This window comes from Neofelis nebulosa, chromosome 4, assembly GCF_028018385.1.
Source record: "Neofelis nebulosa isolate mNeoNeb1 chromosome 4, mNeoNeb1.pri, whole genome shotgun sequence".
NCBI classification, from domain to species: Eukaryota; Metazoa; Chordata; class Mammalia; order Carnivora; family Felidae; genus Neofelis; species Neofelis nebulosa.
This window is the reverse complement of record NC_080785.1, coordinates 73,643,515-73,667,513: the sequence shown is the minus strand read 5'-3', so window position 1 is coordinate 73,667,513 and position 23,999 is coordinate 73,643,515. Positions and strand designations below refer to the sequence as shown.

Genomic DNA, 23,999 nt, shown 5'->3' with positions numbered 1-23,999 from the left:
AAGCCTACTTAAAAACAAACAGTCCCCCCAAAACAAAAACCCTGCATGAAGCCTATTTAAAAATAAACAGCCCCTCCAAAACAAAACCCCCAAAACTGATCACTCTCCCCCTTATTACAAAAGCAGGATCAATCTTTATATCTGAGGACAATTCCGGACATATCAATGTAATTTTAACAGACATTTCTCTAATCAGCTCTTAGGTGAACGAAGTTATTTATGGGATGAACTAGAATGCCTGCTTGTCTCCCACCTTGCCATACTGACAGTAAATTATTTCCTGTTCTGACCATAATGCTTTAACCCAATGTTTTCTACACTTGTCTGATGAATTAAAAACAAGAATGCCTGGCCCCAGCCTAGTAATGAATCAGAATCTCTAAGGGAGAGGTCTGGGAATTGCACATCTACATTGCTCATCTCTGGTGATCTTGTCATCCAATCCCGTGGTCCTTACCCTGGAGGGTGAATTAGACTAGCCAGGAGGGCTGGTGAAAACACAAGTTGCTGAGCCCCAGCCCAAGAGCCTCTGATCCAGTGGGCTGGGGTAGGGATGGGGGAAGCTGGGAATTTGCATTTCTACCAAGGTCCTTAGTGATGCTGATGCCGTAGGTCCAAGGACTACACTTCCAAACCACTTATTTAGCTTGTTTGGTAAACATTGCAGCTGAATTCAATATTACTTATTTTCTTCCTTCCTTGGTAGAAAAACTACATTGGATTAAAACTCACAAGACTTCATTTGGAATAATACCCTTGCTACTTTTTAGCTGCTTGATGTTAGACAAATGAATTTATCATTGCATCTCAATTATCTTTTTTAAAATTAATTAGTTTATTTATTTATTTAGAGAGCATGTGCTCAGGAGAGGGCCAGAGAGAGAGAATCCCAAGCAGGCTCTGGGCTGTCAGGGCAGGCTCTGGGCTGTCAGGGTAAAGCCCAAGGTGAGGCTCGATCTCACGAACAAAGAGATCATGACCTGAGCCAAAATCAAGAGTCAGCCGCTTAACGCACTGAGCCACCCAGGTGCCTCTCAGTTATCTTTGATAAGGAAGCATAAAAAGGTAACAGAAGGGAAGAAGTTTGGTCCTGTACTTGGCATACAGTAGGCCTGCATCAAACATCTATGTATTTTGATTTCTTTGGCATGATCCCTTCCTGTGAGCAATATACAAAAATGCTGAATTCTAAAAATAGGTCCTCAAATTTATTACATGCACTAAACTTAATTTGGTTAAAACAGAAGAAGAGTCAAGCACTTCTCTTCCTTGTGAGCTATCATGTAGCCAACACTCTGAACATAACATGCGCAACGGGAATATACTCAGCTTCCCAACTCACGTTTCCCAGGGACATAGGGAAATGAAAATAGAAAACAAGGAGTCATTAGATTATGATTAGGTTCTCTGCTTAATTTTGATTTGCTGAATTTCGTGCCTGGGAATGGATTATTTTCCCGGCAGATCTTTGTTGTATTGTTTGGCTACTTGTTGTGACCTGAAAATCAAATGAATCATAGACTCTCAGAATCAGAGGGCTCTGGAGGTCATCTAGCCCATCCACCCACTCCAAGAATGCCATTGCAAACACTTCCAATGTGTGGTGGTCCAGTTTCTTCTTGAATACCCAGTGAGGATACACCACTTTCAGTGACCCCAATCGTCTCTTCAGGGGACTGCCTAACATTAGATTTTCCCACTTCTGTGCAAAAGTCTTTATTTCTGTAATTTCTGTATCTTTGGTCCTTGTCTTGCTCTCTGTGGTGCCTGGGTATGTCTAATCTCTCCTCCATCTGACAGCATTTTCAATATTCTGAAGCAGTGCTGACATCTTCTTTACCTATTCCTTTTCAATCTGAACATTCTGTTTAAGCAACTATTCTCACCATCAAAATTTCCATACATTTAACAGCCTTTGTCCTTCTCCTGTGTACAAAGTCCACCGTGAGGATATTTTTATGTCCTATCATCATCAACAAAAATAAGTCATAAGAACAGTGGCATGTTACTTTCCAAACAGAGTTTCTGAGAGCTGGAAGCTAGAGTCATACAAAAGTACACCGTAAGGACTTACACCGTAAGTACACCATAGAGACAGCATCTCCAGGACAGGCTTTGACACGGTACCCGAGGCAGGTGGATCTGGACCTAGCATGAGCTTACTTGCAACAGAAATGCTTTGCTATCACTTAAATTACTGAAGACCAAAAAGCCTCTTTCTAAGGAAGGCAGAGTGAAACAAAAGGCATCTCTTACTTTCTACGAAACATTTCTGCAAATATGCAGCCAACACTCCAGAGGTCCACGGGGGTGGCGTAGCTGGACTGAAGCAAGACTTCTGGAGCTCTGTACCACAGCGTGACGACCTGCAACAGCAAACAGATCTGAGCGTTACTGAGGAAGATGGCTGGTTGCTTAAACTTCTCATCCTGGCTGGTTTAATGCCAAGATCCAGTTCAGAAAGAGCTCTTAGCCATCATATGGGGACGCTGAGATAGAAGCAATAAACAACTAGGACTCATTACTGACAGGTCAGGAAATGACATCATCCCCACAACCTGGGTTCCCACCTCAGACTTGGGTGTTTCTTACTAGGATGGTAAAATAACTGAATTTCAGAAAGCAAAGCAAAGACTTAAAAAAACACGAATCTTAAAATTGTTCTTTTTGTTAAGGGGCTTAAAAAAAAATACATGGAAAATAAGTGTAGGTAATGATTCTAGCTCAATTCCTAGGTCAGTAGTATTGGGAAATCAGAAGATGAGTCCAGTGGTTGCTAGATGTTGACCTTGAAGTATAAAGAGCACCCAGGACAAGTCAAAACTACTCGTATCATGAGACTGTGCAAAATTAAAATAAACCCCCTTCAATGCCGCTCTTTTCAGAAAACAAATAAAAAACAACTTAAGACAGAATGTGTAACTGAATTGTTTATACTATATGTAAAAAAGCCATCCAGAGTACCGGATTCCCAAATAGGAAGAATCTCCTTTAATACAGAGTAGTGTACAGTAACAGGTGAAACAAACACAACTGTAACTACTTCTGCAAGGCTGGGAGGTAAGGAAACAGATGTATAGGCTTCAGCCTTATACTGTATATAAATACTGTATACAGTATATAGGGGTTCAAGTGCTTCTCTTTTGGGGAGAGCAGATATTCTATGGATGCCTGAAATAAAGTAATATTCTTTACCGTCAGATAAGGAATTCAAGACATAAATCTATTACATAAGCATTTTGTATTATTCAGATTCCTTTTATCCTTATTGTTTTTGTTTAATTGTACTTTTGTTGACATCTATCTAAACTTCCTAAAATTCTCCTTTATGTATTTTGATGCTATAGTACTTGGTGCATGAAGAATGCAGTAGCAATTCTCCAAAACACGACAGCCATCTATTTCCTTCTTTCCTGTGGGCACGTGCTGCTCCTCCTATCAAGGGATGGAGTTAAATTCACCTTCCATTGAGGAGTTGGCCTCAGTGATCTGGTCAACTCAACTAACAGAATATATCCGAGGCTACCAAAACTAGGTCAGCAGAAGCCTGGTAGTCGGGGCCTTTTTGAATGCTTACCCTTGAGACACTTCCTCTGGAGCCCAGGTGCCACGCAGTGAGAAGCCCACAAAGATGTTCCACTGTAGAGCCCCAGCTGAGCTCTTGGCTGAAAGCCATGCGAGTGAGCCGTCTTGGACATTCCAGTTGGACTGATCCCCCAGACAACTGTGGCCCACCCCTGCCAATGTCACAGTGAGCAAGCAGAACTGCCTAGCTGAGTCCAGTCAACTCACAGGATTAGAAGTGATAATAAAATGACTGTTGTTTTAAGTTTGGGGGGGGGGCGGATTATACAGCCATATCTTACTGGAACAAGATTCTTGATCGGTTCCTCCTCTTCCTCTCATTTAACAGGTTTTCCTTTGAATTCACACAAGAGGTCAAATTTTGTGTAAGGGATATCTGGTTGATATCTAATGGAAGGATGGTGGTGATGTAATAGAAATTAAAAAAAGGAAGCAGATGGGGTGCCTCGGTGGCTCAGTTGGTTAAGTGTCCGACTTTTGATTTTAGCTTAGGTCATGATCTCATAGTTAAGGAGATCAAGCCCCGCATTGAGGTCTGTGCTGATAGCGTGGAGCCTGCTTGGGATACTCTACCTCCCTCTCTCTCTCTTCTCCACTAATGTGTGTGCTTTCTCTGTCTCTCAAAATAAAATTAATAAACTTTAAAAAAAGGAAGCAAACAAACCTACAATACCATATAGTGCTACTCAGTTATCATTGGCTCTGCTCTATCTTTCCAGCAGTATATCCCATAGTATCTTCATAATCCTTACAGGCTGGTCACATACTAGACCACATCACTGGGTTTCAACCCTGACTGTGCATCAGAAATCATCCATGGGGATTTTAGAAAAACATAGATGTCTGGGCCTTATCTCTGTCACTGAATTAGGTCTCCAAGGTGGGGTCCTTGGAGTTCTTCTCTCTCTCTCTCTTTTTTTAACAAAGTTCTTCAGGTAATACTGATCCTTGGCTAGGTCTGAGCACCACTCAATTATATAGACATTTCCTCCAGCTCCTGCCTCCATGCTTTAGTTGATACTGTTCTGGTCTGGGAAGCATTTCTTCTCTCCACATGTGGAAATTCTATTTATCTTACAAAGCTTGCCTCTGATGCCATCACCTCCCTGAACCCAGTGCCACCTGAAAAATCACACCTTGTAACATAGTTCATAATACGGTTTGTTTCAGAGGGCATGGACCCGATTTTATCCATGGTTACATCTGTAAATACCCATCATAATACTGCTCGCATAACAACTGGGGTTTAACAAATACTTAATTAATGATTGAAGGCAATCATCACTAGAAGATAATTGGGCAAAATTCAATCACCAGTCATTCCTGAGAAAGAAGGCACTTACTCCATTCGCTAAGAAGAGCATCTAATTCTGGGCTCTAGTTTTTACTTGCATAAATTATTTCTGCTTTATCAATATTTCCCTGCTTCTCTGATACACTGCAAACAAAAGTGTGGGTGTAAATGGCCCATAAAGTTTCTTCCGCTAGTGGTTTATAAACATAGTGTACACACCCACCTTCTCACTTCCATTTGAAATAAAGTCTAGCATCATATGGAATGAAAATTTTAATCTGAATATTGCATTATTTTAAGCTGTTCTAAAGAGGCTCTGATTTCTGACTGATTACCCATCCCCAAACTCTTTAGTAGGACTGTTTTCACTTGTAGTACTTTAATCAGTGTACCTATCATGATCATCAAATCAATGTGTAGACAGTTAAAATAACTATACTGATATGTTTAGAAAGTTCCTTTCTATTCCTTTTATTTTTTTTTTATTTTTTATAAATTTTTTTTTTTTTTGGGGGGGGGGACAGAGAGAGACAGAGCATGAACGGGGGAGGGGCAGAGAGAGAGGGAGACACAGAATCGGAAACAGGCTCCAGGCTCCGAGCCATCAGCCCAGAGCCTGACGCGGGGCTCGAACTCACGGACTGCGAGATCGTGACCTGGCTGAAGTCGGACGCTTTAACCGACTGCGCCACCCAGGCGCCCCTCTATTCCTTTTAAAAATTAGTTACCAGTCAAAATGGATAATGAATTTTTATGAAATATCTTTAAATGTCTATTAATGACCACGTGATCATTCTCCTTCATTCTATGAGTGGTATATTAATCACACTAATAGATATCCTAATATTGTACCATCCTTGCCTTTTTGGAGTAAATCACTCCCAATCATGATATATTATTCTTTTCATAGACCCTTAGATTCTATCTGTTAATATTTATTTAGAATATTAACTTATATTCATAAGTGAGACTGATCTACAGTTTTATTTTTTGGGTTAATTTTTCATGTTTTGATATTAGAAATGTGCAAGGTTTCTATCCTCTGTATTCTGGAATATTATAAGCAACATCAGAATGATCAGTCTCTTAAAAGGACTCACTCATAAAACATCTGGGTCAGGATCTTTGTTAGCAGTTACATATTTAACAATCTTTTGAATTTCTTAAGTCTGTTTAGATTTCTGTCTCTTTTTGAGTCAATTTTGGTAATGATGAAGGATTTCCCCATGAAAACCCTTAATCTGGATTTTAAAATGTATTGGCTTAAATCTGTACATAGTATTTCTTATAATTATTGTAATGTCATTTGTTTCCTCGGTTTTCTGAGAAAGAGAAAATCGAATTTTCTTTCTTAATGTTGTGTAATTTTGTTTTTTCTTCATATCAAGTTTTCCAGGAGCTTAAGTTGTATTATTTATTAAAAACTGACATAGAGCTTTATTTCCCTTTTGGGGGAATAACTGTTTTATTTTATACTTTATTGACTTCCACTTTTATCTTTATAAATTTCCCCATCCTAGTTTCTTTGTTTGCCTTTATCTGTCTAAGTCGAAACTTGACTTATTTTCAATTCTAAATAATGATAGAAGATTTACTTATATATTTTTAAGTGGACTTTTCTCATTTTCGTTCTTTAAATAATATATAATTTAACTTTAATTTTCTCTTTAATCCAAGAATAAACTACTTTGAAGAATACATTATGTAGAAAAGTGTTTTAGGGGTGCCCGGGTGGCTCAGTTGGTTAAGTGTCCAACTCTTGGTTTTGGCTCAGATCATGATCTCAGTTTCATGAGTCTGAGTCCGAGTAAGACTCTGTGCTGCCGGTGAGAAGCCTGCTTGGGATCCCTCCTCTCTCCTTCTATCTCTGCCCCTCACCTGCTTACTCTCTCTGTCTCTCTCAAAATAAATAAATAAACTCAAAAAAAATGTTTTAAAATTTCCATATGGTCAAGTTATTTATTTCTTTTTTAAAAAAATGCTTATTTTTGAGAGAGAGTACACATGCTTGAGTGAGTGGGGGAGGGGCAGAGAGAGAGAAAGACAGAAGATCTGAAGCAGGGGCTGTCAGTGCAGAACCCACGGGGCTCGAACTCAAGAACCGCTGTGACCTCAGTTGAAGTCAGACTCTCAACCTACTGGGTGCCCCTATGGTTATTTTTTAATTGTTGGAATCTTAGGTTTACAAATCCATGGTCAGAGAATGTAACCTGTACAATTTCTACTTGAAAGAATTTATTATTGCTTTCTGAAGGACTATGTGCATACCTGGATTTTGTATCATAGGGTATCAGAAGAGCAATTCTCTTAAATCTGAGGTTCTTTATTAATAAGGCTTTGTCTCATACAGATCCTTATATTTTTCTATACTTTGTCAAACTCTGGAAGAGAATTGAGTTTTTGTTTGTTTCCCCCGCAGAATCTCCTTGTATTTCTAAGGGATTCTGCCCTATACATATTGGCCTTATATTCTGGTAAATAAAATTTATGACAACAAAAATATTATTAGGATAATAATAATTTAGCTGATGGTAGACATAAGATATAAAATAAATACATAAATCTTAATAAGTCAGTTACAAAATATAATGTAAAAAGTATCCTATTCACAATAGTAACAAAAAAACACTGAAGAATTAAAAAAAAAAAAAATCTATATAAATAAAATGATATACTATTGTTGAAGAACTTAAAAACTAAATAAATGATGAGACAGACCATGACTAGGATGGGGAAAAAGTCATACTATAAAAAAAAATTGTCCTTCCTATATTAACATGAAAGTTTAAGGCAATGCAATGATTTGTGGGAGGACTTTAACTTTGACAATACACGGCCTCTGGCAGAATAATGCTTAAAAAAGAGCTAAAACTAGTTTTGAGAAATAAGGGTGAGGAGAATTTGCAAATATATTCTAAGGTATGGAAATGAAAACAGTAGGTGCTAACAGGTTAAAAAAAAGAATGAAGTCCAATAAGAGACTGATCTATTTATGGAGTTTAACACTCTTATTAGAGGTGCTGAATTTCATCTTAGTTAGAAAATATACTTCAACATTTGAAATCAAGACAACTGGCCATCCATTTGGAAGAAAGTAAGTTTGATCCCTACTTTACACCATGTATAAGGAGAAATGGTATATACATAGAACACCTAAAAAGTAGAGCTAGAAAAATGTATTAGAAGAAAACAGAAGAGAGGGGTGCCTGGGTGGCTCAGCTGGTTAAGCATCTGACTCTCGATCTCGGCTCAAGTCATGATCTCGTGGTTTGTTGGAGTTTGAGCCCTGCATCAGGATCCACACTGTCAGTGTGCAGGGCCTGCTTGGGATTCTCTCTCACCCTCTCTCTGTCCCTCCCCTGCTTGCATATGTTCTCTCTCTCTCAGAGCAAATAAACTTTAAAAAAAAAGAAAAAAAAAGAAATAAAACAGAAGAGGACCTTAGGATATGGAGGACTTTTTCAGCATGAAGAGAAATATAGAACCTTGAGATGAAGATTCACATATCCAGCTATTTCAAGCTGAAATTCTCGTTGTCAAACAGTATAAAATAAAGGCAAAAGGCAAATAACAACCTGGATTAAAACATTTAAAACAAATTACATAAATAAACAATACAACAGAAAAATGGATAAAGAATATAAAAAGACAATTCACAAGAAGAAACACACTATCAAAGATTACTTAATTTCATTAAAAAAATAAGGAAGGAATAAAGAAAGCCATCACAATAAAGGGGTATTATTTTTGCCTGATTAGTGGAAATGAATTCCAGGTTGGCTGTGGTATGGGAAAACGGTTTCAAACTAAATTGGCACACCCTTTTTAGAGGACAATCTGATAATATTTATAAAAGGAGTAGTGCCCATGTTGCTGAACCAGAGTTCTACCTGCAGGAGTTTATCCAGAATATTAGTCTAGTATACAAAGAGGTATTCACAAGGATGTTTACCTCACAAAATGTCCAATAGGGGAATATTATTCAGTTATCACGACATCAAAAAAGATGAGCTAGTTTTCATTTCCACTCATTTGTGCTACCACAGATAGATGTCCATGATATACTGTTAAGTGAATAAGTAAGTTTTGGAAGAGTGTGAAATATATTGTAATAATTTTTGGGTTTTTTTTGGAGAGAGAGAGAGAGAAAGAGAGCAAGTGAAGAAGAGGGGCAGAGGGAGAGAGGGAAATCTCAAGCAGGTTCCACGCTTAGTGTGGAGCCTGACATGGGGCTCGATCTCATGACCTTGGGATCATGACCTGAGCCAAAATCAAGAGGTGATGCCCAACTGACTGACCACTCTCCCCCGGCTCTCCTTCTCATTTTTATTAACAGATTATATGTAGTAATACAATAATCATATACGTATATAGCATGTCTGCTAGGACTCTATACATGGACACCAAGCCTTTTTTTTTTAATTAAAAAAAATTTTTTTAACTTTATTTTGAGAGAGAGAGAGTGCACGAGTTGGGGTGGGGGGCAGACAGCGAGAGGGAGAGAGAGAATCCCAAGCAGTGCAGAGCCTGATGCAGGACTCAAACTCACAAACCGTCAGATCATGACCTGAGCACAAATCCAGAGTTAGACACTTAACTGACTGAGCCACTCAGGTGCCCCTGAACAACAAGCTTTAAATGAACAGTTGCTATGAAAATATGGCAGTGCAGGAGATGGAATGTGGAAAGGAAAAAGGGGCTGGAGGATGATTTCAGAAGTACAAAGTCAGTCAGCTGCTGTTAGTAAGCACATTTGGTAGCTAAGAAAACTGAATTTCAGAAAGCCTAAGTCATTTGGCCAGAATCATGGAGCAGAGATGTTGAAGAGCTGGGACTCTCACCAGGACCATCTGCTTCCAACTCTGTGCTCCTTCCTCAATATCCAACACAGGAAACATCCATAAATCAACAGGTGAGCATACAGGTTGTAACTAAATAACCAAGAGGGAAAGATTTTAAATTCACTTTGAGATATTTCAATGTGAACTCTTAAAAGAGTTTTACAGATCTCAAAACCTCAGCTATCCTTTGGGGTTAAATGATTTCCTTAAAAATAAGGTTTAAGAAAAAGATTTCAAAATTCAGTTTTGAACAACAGTGCTCTGTATGGTATGACATCTATTTGTCAAATTCCTATTTAATAACTTCAATAAAAAAAGATTAAAAAATCTCTTTGGTATTTCTAAGATTTTTGGTTGGTCTATGTGTAAATCACTGTAAGAAAATGGGAGGAGTCAGAATTATTAATTAGGTATCTGTTTATACTCTATCAGCATTTGTCTAAAGAGACATCTTTTCGGTTTAGTCTTTGTGGAATTCAACAGGCTTGGATTCCAAAAGAAAGTATTAATTGACTTTTCATTTCCAGTTAATTCTCTAAAAAAAAAATAATAATAAACCCAACAATGCTCAAGGCCTTCATTTAAAAATAACAAATTACTACCTTTTGCAATAGATATAAATCTAATAGTTGTTCCCTAGTTTATGTAATATTATCTCACATATCAGCAGTGTCCCCAGTTTTAATTTGTTAATTTATCTGGAGAATATTCCATATTCTCTGATCCAGAGTCTCTCAGTCCTCACTTAGGTCACTGTTATCTAAAATATTTCAAATGATGATAATTTCTACAACTTCATGGGATTGAAAATATATAAATTCAGTTTTTTAGAATAGACTGTAACAATTTTTCCTGACAGTAAAATATACATTCTATTTGCTTTGGAATTATCACACTTCTGTACTTCTAAAGTTTTCTGATGGAAGACTGTCTAACTTAAAACCAGTTTGTCACATGCAAGCAGATTTATTAATTTTTACCTCAAAGTTTTTTAAGGAATGGACAAAACTGAAAAAACATGTTTCAAGATCTTAGGGCATGAAGTGAGGAATGTTCTCAACAATGTAATCAATTCTACCTGAGGCTTCATAATTCTAAATATTCTTAAATACAAAATATAATGGTGAGTTTAAACTTAAAAACATGTAGAGGGAATCAATGAATGCAATGTATAAAGATCAACACTTAGAAATCTATGACAAAGGTAGCCTCTAATGATAACAATGCAGCTGTCTATTAAGCAAAGACAACAATACAAACTATGGGACAGAGTTTGGTGGCTGGAGCCAGCTGGAACCAAAGCAAATGCGATGTTTATTATAATCATTACATGTATTAACAGCCTCTAGAGGTGCTGAATGGATTTGGCAACAGGAGGGGGAGCGGAAGACGGCAGGGTGGGAGAGGAGTTCAAGGATATTTACTCAAGTGGATGTATCTATTTAAACTGCTTTGATCTCTACCCACAATTTTTTTGAACAAGTTCAATAACAGTGTAAGATAAAGTAGAGCCCAAGCCAATTCGGACTCAAAATACATCAGAGTAAACCACTCTTCCTTAATATTCGATTTAACAGTCTTTTTTATTCATGATCCTTTCACCAAGATCCTGAAAAAACTTTGTAGATTATCTGAACCACCCTTATTGCACGGCTACATGCACGAAGAGCAGAAAAGCACGTCATGAACACTTTGCTGGTCATCTTCCTTCTGTCTCTCAGATGGTCTCTGCCCTGGGGGGCGGGGGTGGATCTGTACCTACCACATGCCCTCCAGCTTCTTCCTGGGCTTAGCCACTGGGAAGCCTAGGCAGGAGTTCAGGGAAAGGGAGAAACCTGAGGTGAGTCTTTTAACACCCTGATTGCTTCCCATTAAGGTTGTCTAGAGCTGGCTGTGCAGCCATTACAAAGTCTCTCTCCATCCTAGGCTCTACCCATTCCGGGAACTGCTCGCTCTCTTCCCGTCAAGCTTGGGAATGGTAACAGCTTGGCTGCAACTGAGATCAAAGTTCCGGCACCATCCACTGCACTTCCTCTAAACCACCTTTGTAGATCTGGTCTCTGTAAACAAACCTTTCTTGAATTATCTTATTGTGAGTGTGCCATCTATTTCCCGGTGGGACCTTGACTAACACATTGGATTTGCAGATGAAGAAACGAACATGGCTAGCAAATTCTTACCTAAGCTTCATTTTAATTTCTGTCAACAAGGGCATTTAGACTAAAATCATCTGTAAGATGACTTCTGTTTGGATTCTAAGAGTCCCTAAATGATGCGGCAATGTTCATGAAGCTTTAAAAAATGTAGATAACTGTACAGACGCAAGAATTCTTTGGACTTCCTTGCCTGTACTTTGGTTTAGTAATTACTTATGGAGGGTATCAGTATGGTGATATTCTCCTTCTGGGGTCCACTTCAACATCACATCTCAAATGTAAACTTAGATAAGGATTTCTGAGGAATATGGATACGATCCTTGGAAGAACGCAATCCTTATAGTGCCCAAATGAAGGCTTTCTAAACCATGCTCTAAGCTGTTTATTGGCTTCAAACCAATATAAAACTCTCTAGCATGTATGGTTTTTTCCTTTCACAAAACTACTATGGTTTTGCAAAGCAAAAATCAAAATTAGTGGCAATTTCACTGACTTTTCATAAAGGGTCTCAAAATTCAGTTCTTTAAAGTTACACATTTAAATAAAGAATATCATATTCAGGGATGCCTGTGTGGCTCAGTTGGTTAAGTGTCCGACTCTTGATTTTGGCTCAGATCATGATCTCATAGTTTTGGGATTGAGCCCTATATCGGGCTCCGCGCTGACAGCATAGAGCCTGCTTGCGATTCTCTCTCTCCCTCTCTGCCCCTATTCTGCTCATGTTCTCTCTCTCAAAATAAATAAATACACTTAAAAAAAAATAGAATAGCATAATCAGAATTCTAATTCTGCCAAGCCAGTTAAATGGAAGCTATTAAGAATTAAATACCAATCCTGGACTTCAAGCTACATTACAGAGCTGTAATCATCAAGACAGTATGGTACTGGCACAAGAACAGACACGCGGTTCAATGGAACAGAATAGAGAACCCAGAAATGGACCCACAAACCTACGGCCAACTGAATCTTTGACAAAGCAGGAAAGAATATCCAATGGAATAAAGACAGTCTCTTCAGCAAATGGTGCTGGGAAAACCAGATGGCGAAATGCAGAAAAATAAGCCTGGACTGCTTTCTCACACCCTACACAAAAAACCCCTCAAAATGGATGAAAGACCAAAACGTAAGACAGGAAGCCACCAAAATCCTCGAGGAGAAAACAGGCAAAAACCTCTTTGACCTTGGCTGCAACAACTTCTTACTCAACATGTCTCCAGAGGCAAGGGAAACAAAAGCAAAAATGAACTATTGGGACCTCATCAAAACAAAAAGCTTCTGTACAGTGAAGGAAACAATCAGCAAAACTAAAGGGCAACCGACAGGATGGGAGAAGATATTTGCAAATGCCGTATCAGATAAAGGGTTAGTATCCAAAATCTATATAGAACTTACCAAACTCAACACCCAAAAAACAAAGAATCCAGTGAAGAAACCAGCAAAAGACATGCAGAGACACTTCTCCAAAGAAGATATCCAGATGGCCAACCGACACAGGAAAAAATGTTCAACATCACTCATCATCCAGGAAATACAAATCAAAACCACAATGAGATACCACCCCTCACTTGTCAGAATGGCTAACATGAACAACTCAGACAACAACAGATGTCGATGAGGAAGCAGAGAAAGAAGATCTCTTTTGTACTGCTGGTGGGAATGCAAACTGGTGCAGCCACTCTGGAAAACAGTATGGAGGTTTCTTGGAAAATTAAAAGCAGAACTACCCTACAACCCAGGAATTGCACTACTAGGTATTTATCCAAGGGATACAGGGATGCTGTTTCGAAGGGACACATGCATGTGTCCGAATGTTTATAGCAGCACCATCAACAATAGGCAAAGTATGGAAAGAGCCCCAATGTCCACTGATGGATGAATGGATAAAGAAGATGTGATACACACACACACACACACACACACACACACACACACACACACACACAGTGGAGTATTACTGGGAAATCAAAAAGAATGAAATCTTGCCATTTGCAACTATGTGGATGGAACTAGAGGGTATTATACTAAGCAAAATTAGTCAGAGAAAGACAAATATCATATGACTTTACTCATGAGGAATTTAAGATAAAAAACAGATGAACATAAGGGAATGGAAACAAAAAGAATATAAAAACAGGGAGGAGGACAAAACATAAGAGACTCTTCAATATGGAGTAACAAACAGAGGGTTGGTTACTGGAGGGTTTGTGGGAGGGGGGATGGGCTAAATGGGCTAAATGGGTAAGAGGCATTAAGAAATCTACTCCTGAAATCATTGTTGCACTATATGCTAACTCACTTGGATGTAAATTTAAAAAAATAAATTAAATAAAAATTAAAAAAAAAAGAATTAAATACCAATAAAAGTTAACACACAAAGTACTTTGCAACAAATAACTGAGTCATTTCAAATAGACTCAGTTATAATCTAAGGGCCAGAATAAGATGTTTTGACAGATGAGATGACAAAAAATGAGATTCTCAACACAGCACTGTGCCAACAACAAACGATCTTGGCCTCTGCTCTGACATATCCATTATCAGCAGCAAGGTTGTCTATCCTTCCTAGGACCTACAGTTGTCCTGGTTCACAAATGGAGCCACTGGCTCCATCTAGATGTGATTTCCAACCACCTGGCCATTGCTTGTGGTTCTCTTTGTGGGATATTCTTTCCGTCAGTCTCTGCAGGTCTGAATCTTCACATATCACTTCCTCCATGAAGCCTTTCCTGGTCTCCCAACTGGAAATGATTGCTCTCTCCTGAGCTTCCACCGAATTTCTACAGCACTTGAACCTTCTATTTTCCATTACGGTCATTCAATTTATTGGTCACAGTGTATACGCAGGGTCATGCCTGAAAGGTGTTCAGTAATTATCTGATGACTGGATACATAAATGAAGCACAGGGAACCTTAGGGGCAGTGCTGATGGTGGATGGAGGCACTCTGCCAGACTGGAGAATATGGGGACAATAACATTTAATAATAACTTAGTACTTTTGAATAATCATGAATCTCTAAAAAAGAAACTGGATCTTTGGAGTGAGGTGAGGCTGAACCCAATGTGATTCAGAGGATTTGTAAGGCGATTCGGAGGGTAATGACACCGGGAAACAGAACTGAGATGAGTATTCCCTCCAAGTGGAGATGGAAGGAATCTTCCCTGACTCAGTAGTCAAGGGCCTGTGTACTGTGTTCAAGGGGCGATGATAATGACCCCACTGAAGGATGAAGGGAGGTGGAGTTCAGGGATCCAGGCTTCTGACCTTTCATGATACCAGCGGCACTTACCATCTCTTTCTGAGCCGTATACCTCTCTCTCATTCTGCTAATATTTTAGCATATCAACCTAAAAAAGATAATCTCCAGACATCAGGCCTTAAAGGCCCAAGTGAACTTCAGTTCAGTTCATCATGTTTGCGCCCACTCTTAGAGAGGCACCCTGTCAGTCCTGGACAGGATGGTCACAAATTAGGAAAGCAGCAAGTCAAATGGGTTGGCTGAAAAACAATGGGGGTGGGGGGTGAGCTGTAGTGATTTAAATGAATAATGTTAGAGTCCTGTCCTGGTGTCCCTCCTACTTGGAGGTGTCTTCCCCTACCAGTCCCTTAAGTAGTTGTTTTCTTTAAGGCTAAGATCCTCAGGCAGTTACTATTCTTATGTGATGTACACAACCTCTGGGGAACATCATATGTGGATGCCCTCCAGCGCCACCCTGTAGCAAGAACTCCATAGACCCATGTATCCGACTCTCTCCTGGACGTAACCATGCAGTACTCATACACATATTTCAATTTCAAAACGCATGCACTGTTGTTCCTCTGAAATTTGTTTCTCCTCTTAGATTCCCTGTGTCTGCAAGCAAAATCACCAGCTACCCACATTCTTCACTCAGCTTCACTATCAGTGAGGTCACCAGATCCTGACAATTCCATTGTGAACCTGTCCTCTCCTGATGGTCCCAAACTTCCTTTGGGCTTTTTTCCTACCAGTCTGCCTCCTTCCACTCTGTCCTCTCTACTGCATTTGAAGGCATGCTTACAACACTTTTGCTTAAAATCCATCCATTCTTCAGAGCTTTTAGGAACAAGTTCAAGTCCAGTTTACCTACAGTGCCCTTATGATCTGGCTTTCACCTTCTCTCTGGTTTTATTTCCTGCTCCTCCTTGACACGAATGCTTTCCTCAAGCTGCTCAGATGCTTTATGTGTCATGCCTCATGGCCTTGCCGTATGCTGAGACCTTTCTCGGGAATGTCTTCTCACAGTATCATTCTTATTTCTTGTGAATCCTGCCCTGGCTAGTCCTTCCCAATTCCATGTAACCCAAGCACTTATCACACTATATCCCGTTCACTGTGTACTTACTGCCTACTAGACCCAAAGCCAGCCCTTTGAGGGCAGACACCATTCCCATGTGGACTTTACACCGACACCACCTCAGAGTGCTGTGTATAGCAGGCACAAAACAAATGTATATTCCAAAAAATGTATGGGGAGCCAGAAGACAGCAGAATAGAGGGTTATAGAGTTAGGAGAGATAACCCAGGGCAGGATGCAGGGTTTCCGATACAGCATAAATACACAAACCACAATCATGTCCCCATCCCTATACCAGGTATTCTGAGAGTCCACCATCTTTAGTTATCACAGGACTTTTTAATCAAGTTGAAGCCCGTTTTATTTTTGTAAAACAAAGTTTTAAAATGTCCAAAGAGCATGTTTTCCTTCAGGCTGTATTGTTTAAATTTCATCTTGAACTTGTGAAACTTAAAAATAGTTACCACTTGCTACATGTCTATTACGTTTCAAGTAACAAACTTACTCTCTTTTTAGAAGTACAGTATGGTGTAGTTTTGATTTTGACACTAAACAATCACATGCTTGATCTCTCTGCCTTCACCATAGAAACCAAGCAAATATTTGTAGACATTCCTTCAACCTTCACAGATAAGTAGAAATGAAAATTATTCTGAGCACAGGATATGGCAGGCTGCAGAGCTCATCATTTCCTTTCAAAAGTTGTTCTAACTCTTAAGAAAATCTATATGCTCTGGGAGGCAATATCATCACTCAGATTTGTAAGAGTATTAAAAATGGACTTTTTATCATGAAAACAGTCAAATGTCTCTGAAGTCCACGCCTCCCTTGAAACCCTACCAAATGAGCACTGGCAAGTTACATGGTTAGTGCAAGTGACCAGGGAAATGGAAAAGCACGGTTTAAAAAAATGTTTTAATGTTTATCTTTGAGAGATGGGAGTGGGGAAGGGGCAGAAAGTAAGGGAGACAGAGAACCGAAGCAGGTTCTGTGTTGTCAGCACAGAGCCTGATGTGGGGCTCGAACTCAAGAACCACGAGATCATGACCCGAGCCAAAATCAAGAGTCGGACGCTTAACCGACTGAACCATCCAGGCACCTCTGGGAGAGCAGTTTTAAGATTAAGTTCAGCTTCAAACATTCTTCAACATCTTAAAACTCAGTGGGCACTGCCTTCCTTAAACAAGAAGGATTTGGAGACCTTCAGCTGGAAAGAGCTAAAAAAGGCACAGGTTCATTCTTCAGTACCCACTGCCCCCATAGTTTTAGCTACCCATCTCCATCCATAAAGGTTCACAAAAATGCATGCTGGAAAAGAAAACCAGCTACGGAATTTCCAACTGACCTGGGCTACCAGAAAAGAACTACCAAAGATTCTGGAGCTCCCACTATATTTTGTGCTTTTGGCTATTAAAGGCAAGAATTAAAACATGCTTCTGAAGACTAGGACGTTTCACGTAGTGCATTTAGCAAGATTACAACTGCAAACAGAAAAGAAGAAGGACATAACCGAGAGAAGCACTTAGATTGCAGCATTAGAAACAGGGTAGTTAGACAGAAGGAAGTTATTTTCTGACAAGACTGTTAAATGTCAGATGGATTATTGTGGGATTTTGTGATCTTTCCTCTAAATACTTTTTATTTTCATCCTACCTAGGGGCAAAGAAGTGGGCTAGGGAAGGAGGGAAAGATGTAAAGTACTATGCTGGATTGACTTCATCTGTTACCTTCTATAATCTTCAGTTTAATGGTATGAAGGCAGTATCAATGAATCTATCTTTAAAGATAAGGAAGTTGAAACTCAAGTTAAGTAACCTGTTCAGGACCAATTAGCTAGTAAATACAAGGATTTGAAGTAGGGCTTAGCCGACTCAGGTTCATTCTCACTGAGCAGACTGAATGACCTCAGGTCTTTTTTTGTGTGTTTGTTTGCCTTAAGCCTAATTATAATTTTTAAAAGTCTGTATTTCCAAAACAATCGTTTCCGTAGCAGGGTAGGTTTAACAGAAAAGCGGACAAGAACAAAAGAAACAGTTTTCCTAGCATGATGGTATCCCAAAGGATTTCATCAAGATGGCTACCACTTAAGGCATCAAGGTCATGGATGTGCAAATAAATGGCTGGGGCTTGGGTGGAGGGCAGGGAAAGTCTCCCTACCCACATGCTCTGCACAGGGATCTGGGTCTGGTGCTGTGTGCACAGGCGTGTTTCTGATGACAAATGTTTCATGGGTGTCCTCTCAGAACACTCCTTCCCTGGCGACCACAACAATGTCCTTCCTCCCAAACTTGTTCTCCTTTTGTATTCCTTATCTCTGCAAATGACAGCACCATCTAACCAGTTCCCCAAGCCAGGCTCTTCCTCAAACTTACCCCTCACCCATTTATGCTGCCCCAATGTGAAGAGGGTGCTTTCTTACCTCCAGAAAAAGCAGAAAGCACATTGGACTACAGTTGTGGAAACAGGAAAATGGAAAATACAGTTTGGAGAACCTCCATTTTAAAACGTTCCCAAGTAAGAGAAAAAAATCACATCACTGGGCACAAGAAATTTTCAGGTTTGAAGACTCTGTGCAATTGTATGGACGTGATGACATCACTCTGGGTTTTACCATCTGATTTCAAAGTTACTAAAAACAGGAAAGGTCACGTGTAAATATATGTCCTCCCTCTTTATTTTCCTCTTCTTTCTTTTATAAATTTTATTCTTTTAATGTTTTGTTATTTTATTTAATTTCTCCTTTCTTTTATAAAACACCTTCCTACACTCCTAGGATTTTTGATATTTTTATATCTTCTGTGAGCAGAGGGGAAGTTTGAAAAGCACTTTACAAGAATACAGTGCTCTTCATTAAATAGGTAATTATAAAACATAAGTTCATTTGCTCGTGATGAGCTGCAATACTTGTCTTAAAACTGTCTTCAGTTTCTAGGAAGAACCACACGAATACCAAGGACTTTACAGAGTACTTCTAGGTACATCCGTTATTAGGAGAAATACATGTGTGAACATAAAAACCAGCGGAAGGCTTCTCACCTAAGCTTGGGGGCTCATGCTGCACGTATGTTCGGGGCAGTGTGGTTGCTGCATGCAAACGTTACTTGAAAGGAAAAGTAACCCTCCAGTTTGGGTAAAACTTAGCTTTTAGTTCAGAACGAATTCAAAGAAATACTGCTTTTCCACTTACAAACATTTCAAAGAATGTTGCTGCTTTCTAGAAACCTGTGGCAGGTAGCTTCTTTTATTCTTGAAACTGCCAGGATTTTGAAATGGTCTAAGAAGTGATCACAATGATATCAAAGAAAACCTGTAGATTACATGAAATATTTTAATTGTTCTTTAGTAATTGAAAAGTAGTCTTAAATCATCATTGCAGATGGTTAATATATGAAGGGCTCTGGTTTATGGCAAAAATAAAAGCAGGGCCTAGTGATCCTTCTGGGCTTCCAGAGAGAGGTTCTGAGCTAGGGAGAGGGTCCCTGCTCTACACTTCCATAGCACACATCTCTTATAACCCCTGATGATGTGTGGTGTGACCACAAGAATCGACTTCTAGCTCTATCACCCCCCAAGATTGAATGACAGGGACTGGGATGTAATTATCTTTGGATCTCCAAATCTTGGCACAGTGCCTGGCATACATCAAGCATTCAATGACTATTTGATAACTGTATGACTAAGAAGTTCAAATTTGCTCCCAACCTACAAAATCAAAATAAAAGCAGAAGGGAAAAAAATCTGTCCATCGTTGAATTGTTCCAAAGGTACAAAAGGTGTTCCAGACTTATACATCATACCTTAGAGGAAACTTCTTGTAAACAGCAAATAAGTTTTAGCTACCTGTTGGCATAGATAGATAGAGATTATCTACCTACCTACCTACCTTACTGCTTGAAGAATCATTCATTCATTTACTTATATTAAGGTGTACACGAACGTTAAAGTGTACAAAGTATTTTTACATATGTACACACTTAAGTAATTACCACTCCGACCAAAGGTACAGAATATTTTTTATCACCACAGAAGGCTCTTTTGTGCTTTTCCTACTCAATACCAGAAATCTGGAATCACTATTCTAACTTATATCACCATGGATTCATGTTGCTGGTTCTTGAACTTCATATGAAAGGAATCATGCAATATGCATCTGATTTCTCTCAACCTAATATGTAAATTATCTATGTTGTTGTGCATATCAGTAGTTTTTCCCTTTCATTGGTCTGTAGTATTCCATTGTGTCAACATGCCAGAATTTTATTTACCCATTTTTGTTTTCTGTTAATAGGTGTTTTTAGTTTTTGGTGATAGTGAATGAACATTCTGTAATGAATATTTTTGTGTGTGTCTCTTGTGGATATAAGCATTAATTTCTCTTGGGTATATATATCTCTATAGCTACCTGTCTATCTATGAGAAAAAAACAAAGGGAGTAGGCATATGTGTGGCAGATACTACAAAAGAGTTTTCCCAAGTAGTTAAGCCATTCTCTAGTCCCATTAGGAATGTAGGACACTTCCAATTTGCCACCACTTGATATTCCCAACCATTCAAGTTAGGTGTAGTGGCACCTTGTATACTTCAGACTAACCAATTTATAAGAATATAAGGTTCTAAAACTGAAAATATAGTCTGGATTTATTAAAGCACTAATTAGGTTCTCTTTGTAATGACAGAATAAATAACGATATTTATCATTTGTGTATAGATGTGTGACTCAATAGTTTAAGATAATTTTTAAATGTTATGTTTCTCTTTTCACTTTTGCCCCTGCTACATCTCACTTTTAGCAAATTCCCAACCCGTTAAGCATCTGTTTGTTCTTCTCCTGAGGTAGAGAAACTATATATTTACACAGAGTTCTTAGACAATCTGCACATTGAACAGGGAAACTAAGTTGGAAAGTATTTTGAAGTGTCTGTGCCAAGATTCTAAGTTAAAATATTAATAACGTAAAAGTTTTCGAAGCTGTTGGATGGTAGTTTTTACTAGATTTCCTCTATGGACAAAATTCAGACATATCAGTATAAACTAAATTACAGAACCGTACTGGTCAGAATATAGTCCCGTGGCTTAGTTAAGAGGCAAACCCTACGCTATTGGCCCCTGTTGCCTCATTTCTTTCCCAACAGGTCATGCAGTCACGTTTCCATCTGTCGTGAGCCTATGTTCACATTCACCCAGGCATGCAATTAAATAATTTTTTTGATGTTTATTTATTTTTGAGAGAGACAGAGACAGAATGTGAGTGGGCTAGGGGCAGAGAGAGAGGGAGACACAGAATCCAAAGCAGGCTCCAGGCTCTGAGCTGTCAGCACAGAGCCCAACGCAGGGCTCGAACTCATGAGCTGTGAGATCATGACCTGAGCTGAAGTCAGACGCTCAACCAACTGAACCACCCAGGCGCCTCTGCCCAGGCATGAAATTTAAACATGGTGAACCACAGCAACTATTTCAGGGGCGGGGTGGTCTATAGGACAATAATTGGTGTACATGTGGCACCATTTTCCCTTGTTTAGAAACTCTGAATGACTATAGAAATTATTTTCTTCACTTAGTGGATAAACATTTGCAGACTGCTATTTGGTGGCTGGCCCTCACTCTGAATGAATGAACCATGGTTTGTGCCCTGATAGGGCTCACAGACTGACTGACTGCAGAAGTGTAGTGGGAAAAGATGGGAAGGAATACTCTGACTCAGCCCTGAAAGTTACGTTTATTGAGGTGAACAGAAGAATCTGGGAGATTCTACATTTAACTTCGAAAAGAAACAGATACAAAACATTCCATTAGTATTTTCTATTAATAAAGACATTTCCAGTAAGAGACAAATATTGCTAGTATCTTGGAGAAGATGTGGGAGGAAGCTATTTTGTTATACCATTAAGTCCTCACTGTCTACACACTTGTTTCCCAAAGGGAGTTTAGAGGATAATAATGCCCAGAGATGTTTCATGAAAACCAGTTCTAAATCTTTTGGGAATATGCTGAATTCACTTCTGAAATTCACATTTTTACCCTGACATATTAAAGGCTCTGAGAAGTTCTACAGTCGAAACAGAAACCTATTTAACATTTCCCATGTATTGTCCATGGAATGATTCCCCTCCCTTGCCCTCCCCCCATGCAACACCTATAGAGTTAGATTTCCCTGGAAAATGCTCTGAAAAGCAATAGTCTATGACAATGTCCAGGATTAAGAGCACAAATAATCCAAAATAAAATTTGGAGTGTAATGCATGCAAGCAACTTCACATTCTAAACTAACATCCTGAAAAATAAGAGCTGGTATATCTTGCTTTAAGTAAGTCACATTTATGAAAATATGGTTTTGCATTGAAAATGAAAGGATAAAATGTAAATAAGAGTTGCAAAGGTACCCCCCCCCAGGGCTATGGTATAACCATTATAATATCTTTTATCACTATAAAATATTATAGATGTAGATGGTGAAGGAGTCTTGCTATGTCTGTATTAACTATATTCTTTGTGTTAGTACAGATGTGCTCACATTTAGGAAGTGGCTGTTCTGAATACATACTTCATTTACTTTCAATCACCCCTTTATGGTAAAAGTAGAATGCAGGAAAAATTCTGGTTACTTAAACTTTCTGTCTATGTGCACTTCATTTGGGAAGAAGTTTATTGTAATGTTGAAGTTAACCAACATTTACTGGGCAACCTACCATGAAAGAGATTGAGACTATAAAGACAAATAATAGACAATGCCTGTTCTGGAGGAGTTCATAGTCTAGTGAGGCAAATATAAAAAGAAATAACTGTAACACAGTGTGGTTGGAACTATAATAAGGCATGGAGAAAGTGCCATGGAAACACAGATGACTTCATTAAAGAGAATGGGTGATTTATTGCTCCTACAATAAAGCACACACAATCTGTCTGTATACAATAAAAATATGACTGCAATCAAGAAATTAATAAATATTTATTGAGCACCTATTATATACTATAAATCTGTGTGCCAGACTTTCTCAAATGTCAAATTACTACTAGTCTCATAGAATTTCATATTGTTCTCAAAAGGAATGTAAAATATTTCTCAGATTCTCGGGCAATTTTATATCCAGAATTAGAGGGAGCCAAGCTAAAGTTTAACTTTACACTTTGGAAAAACTCTAAAGCAAAGAACATCATATGCAAGCAATTCCGGGGATGTGTAATCATTTTGCAGTTAGAGCCAGCAGAGGGAGTAAATCTCGTCGAAGAAAAGCTTCAGGTATATATGGAGATATTTAAGACTTCAGATGTAAAGAAAAAGCTTTGACATAAAAGAAAACCAGAGTGCAGAGACACATATTTCTCTGCATAGACAAATAATTTATATTTTTAAAATTCCTGAAACATAATGCAAGAGAGTAACAAGCAATTACTGAATAATTGAAGGCTGTCATCTTATTGCTCCAATGAGACCTACAGAACTAAACGTATGAATTTTCCCAGTTGAAAGTGACAGCAATCACAAATTTCTGTAAAACACAACCGGCAGCAAAATCTAACTAATTGGCATTAGTAGGAAGGAGCTTCAATTGTGCGTTCACTGATTAGCAAGAGCTGTCTGCAGAGTGCCAGTTTCACTTCAAAGATAAGCCCATATATACCATTAACAGTACATTTCTGCCTCAATTTCTAACACTGAGAAGCTGCTACCTTATGAAGAGAACGGATGCTTTCACCATGGCACTCCCAAATCATTTGCGACCGTTACAACAAATTCATTTCAAAACAGAGCTACACAGGACTAAGCCTTTCCATGGTCTTCCTCATGAGGAGTATTGTGACAAAAAAGT

At 38.8% G+C, this 23,999-nt stretch overlaps 1 protein-coding gene across 2 annotated transcripts in view; it reads right to left on the bottom strand.

Annotated features, from left to right (window-relative positions):
* Window positions 1-23,999, bottom strand: part of CDK6 (cyclin dependent kinase 6) — a 256,008-nt gene that overhangs the window by 73,107 nt on the left and 158,902 nt on the right. For both annotated transcript variants that reach the window (XM_058725094.1, XM_058725095.1), the window contains one exon: window positions 2,257-2,366. In XM_058725094.1, the coding sequence (XP_058581077.1) occupies window positions 2,257-2,366 (110 nt within the window). The remainder of the gene's footprint in view (window positions 1-2,256; window positions 2,367-23,999) is intronic.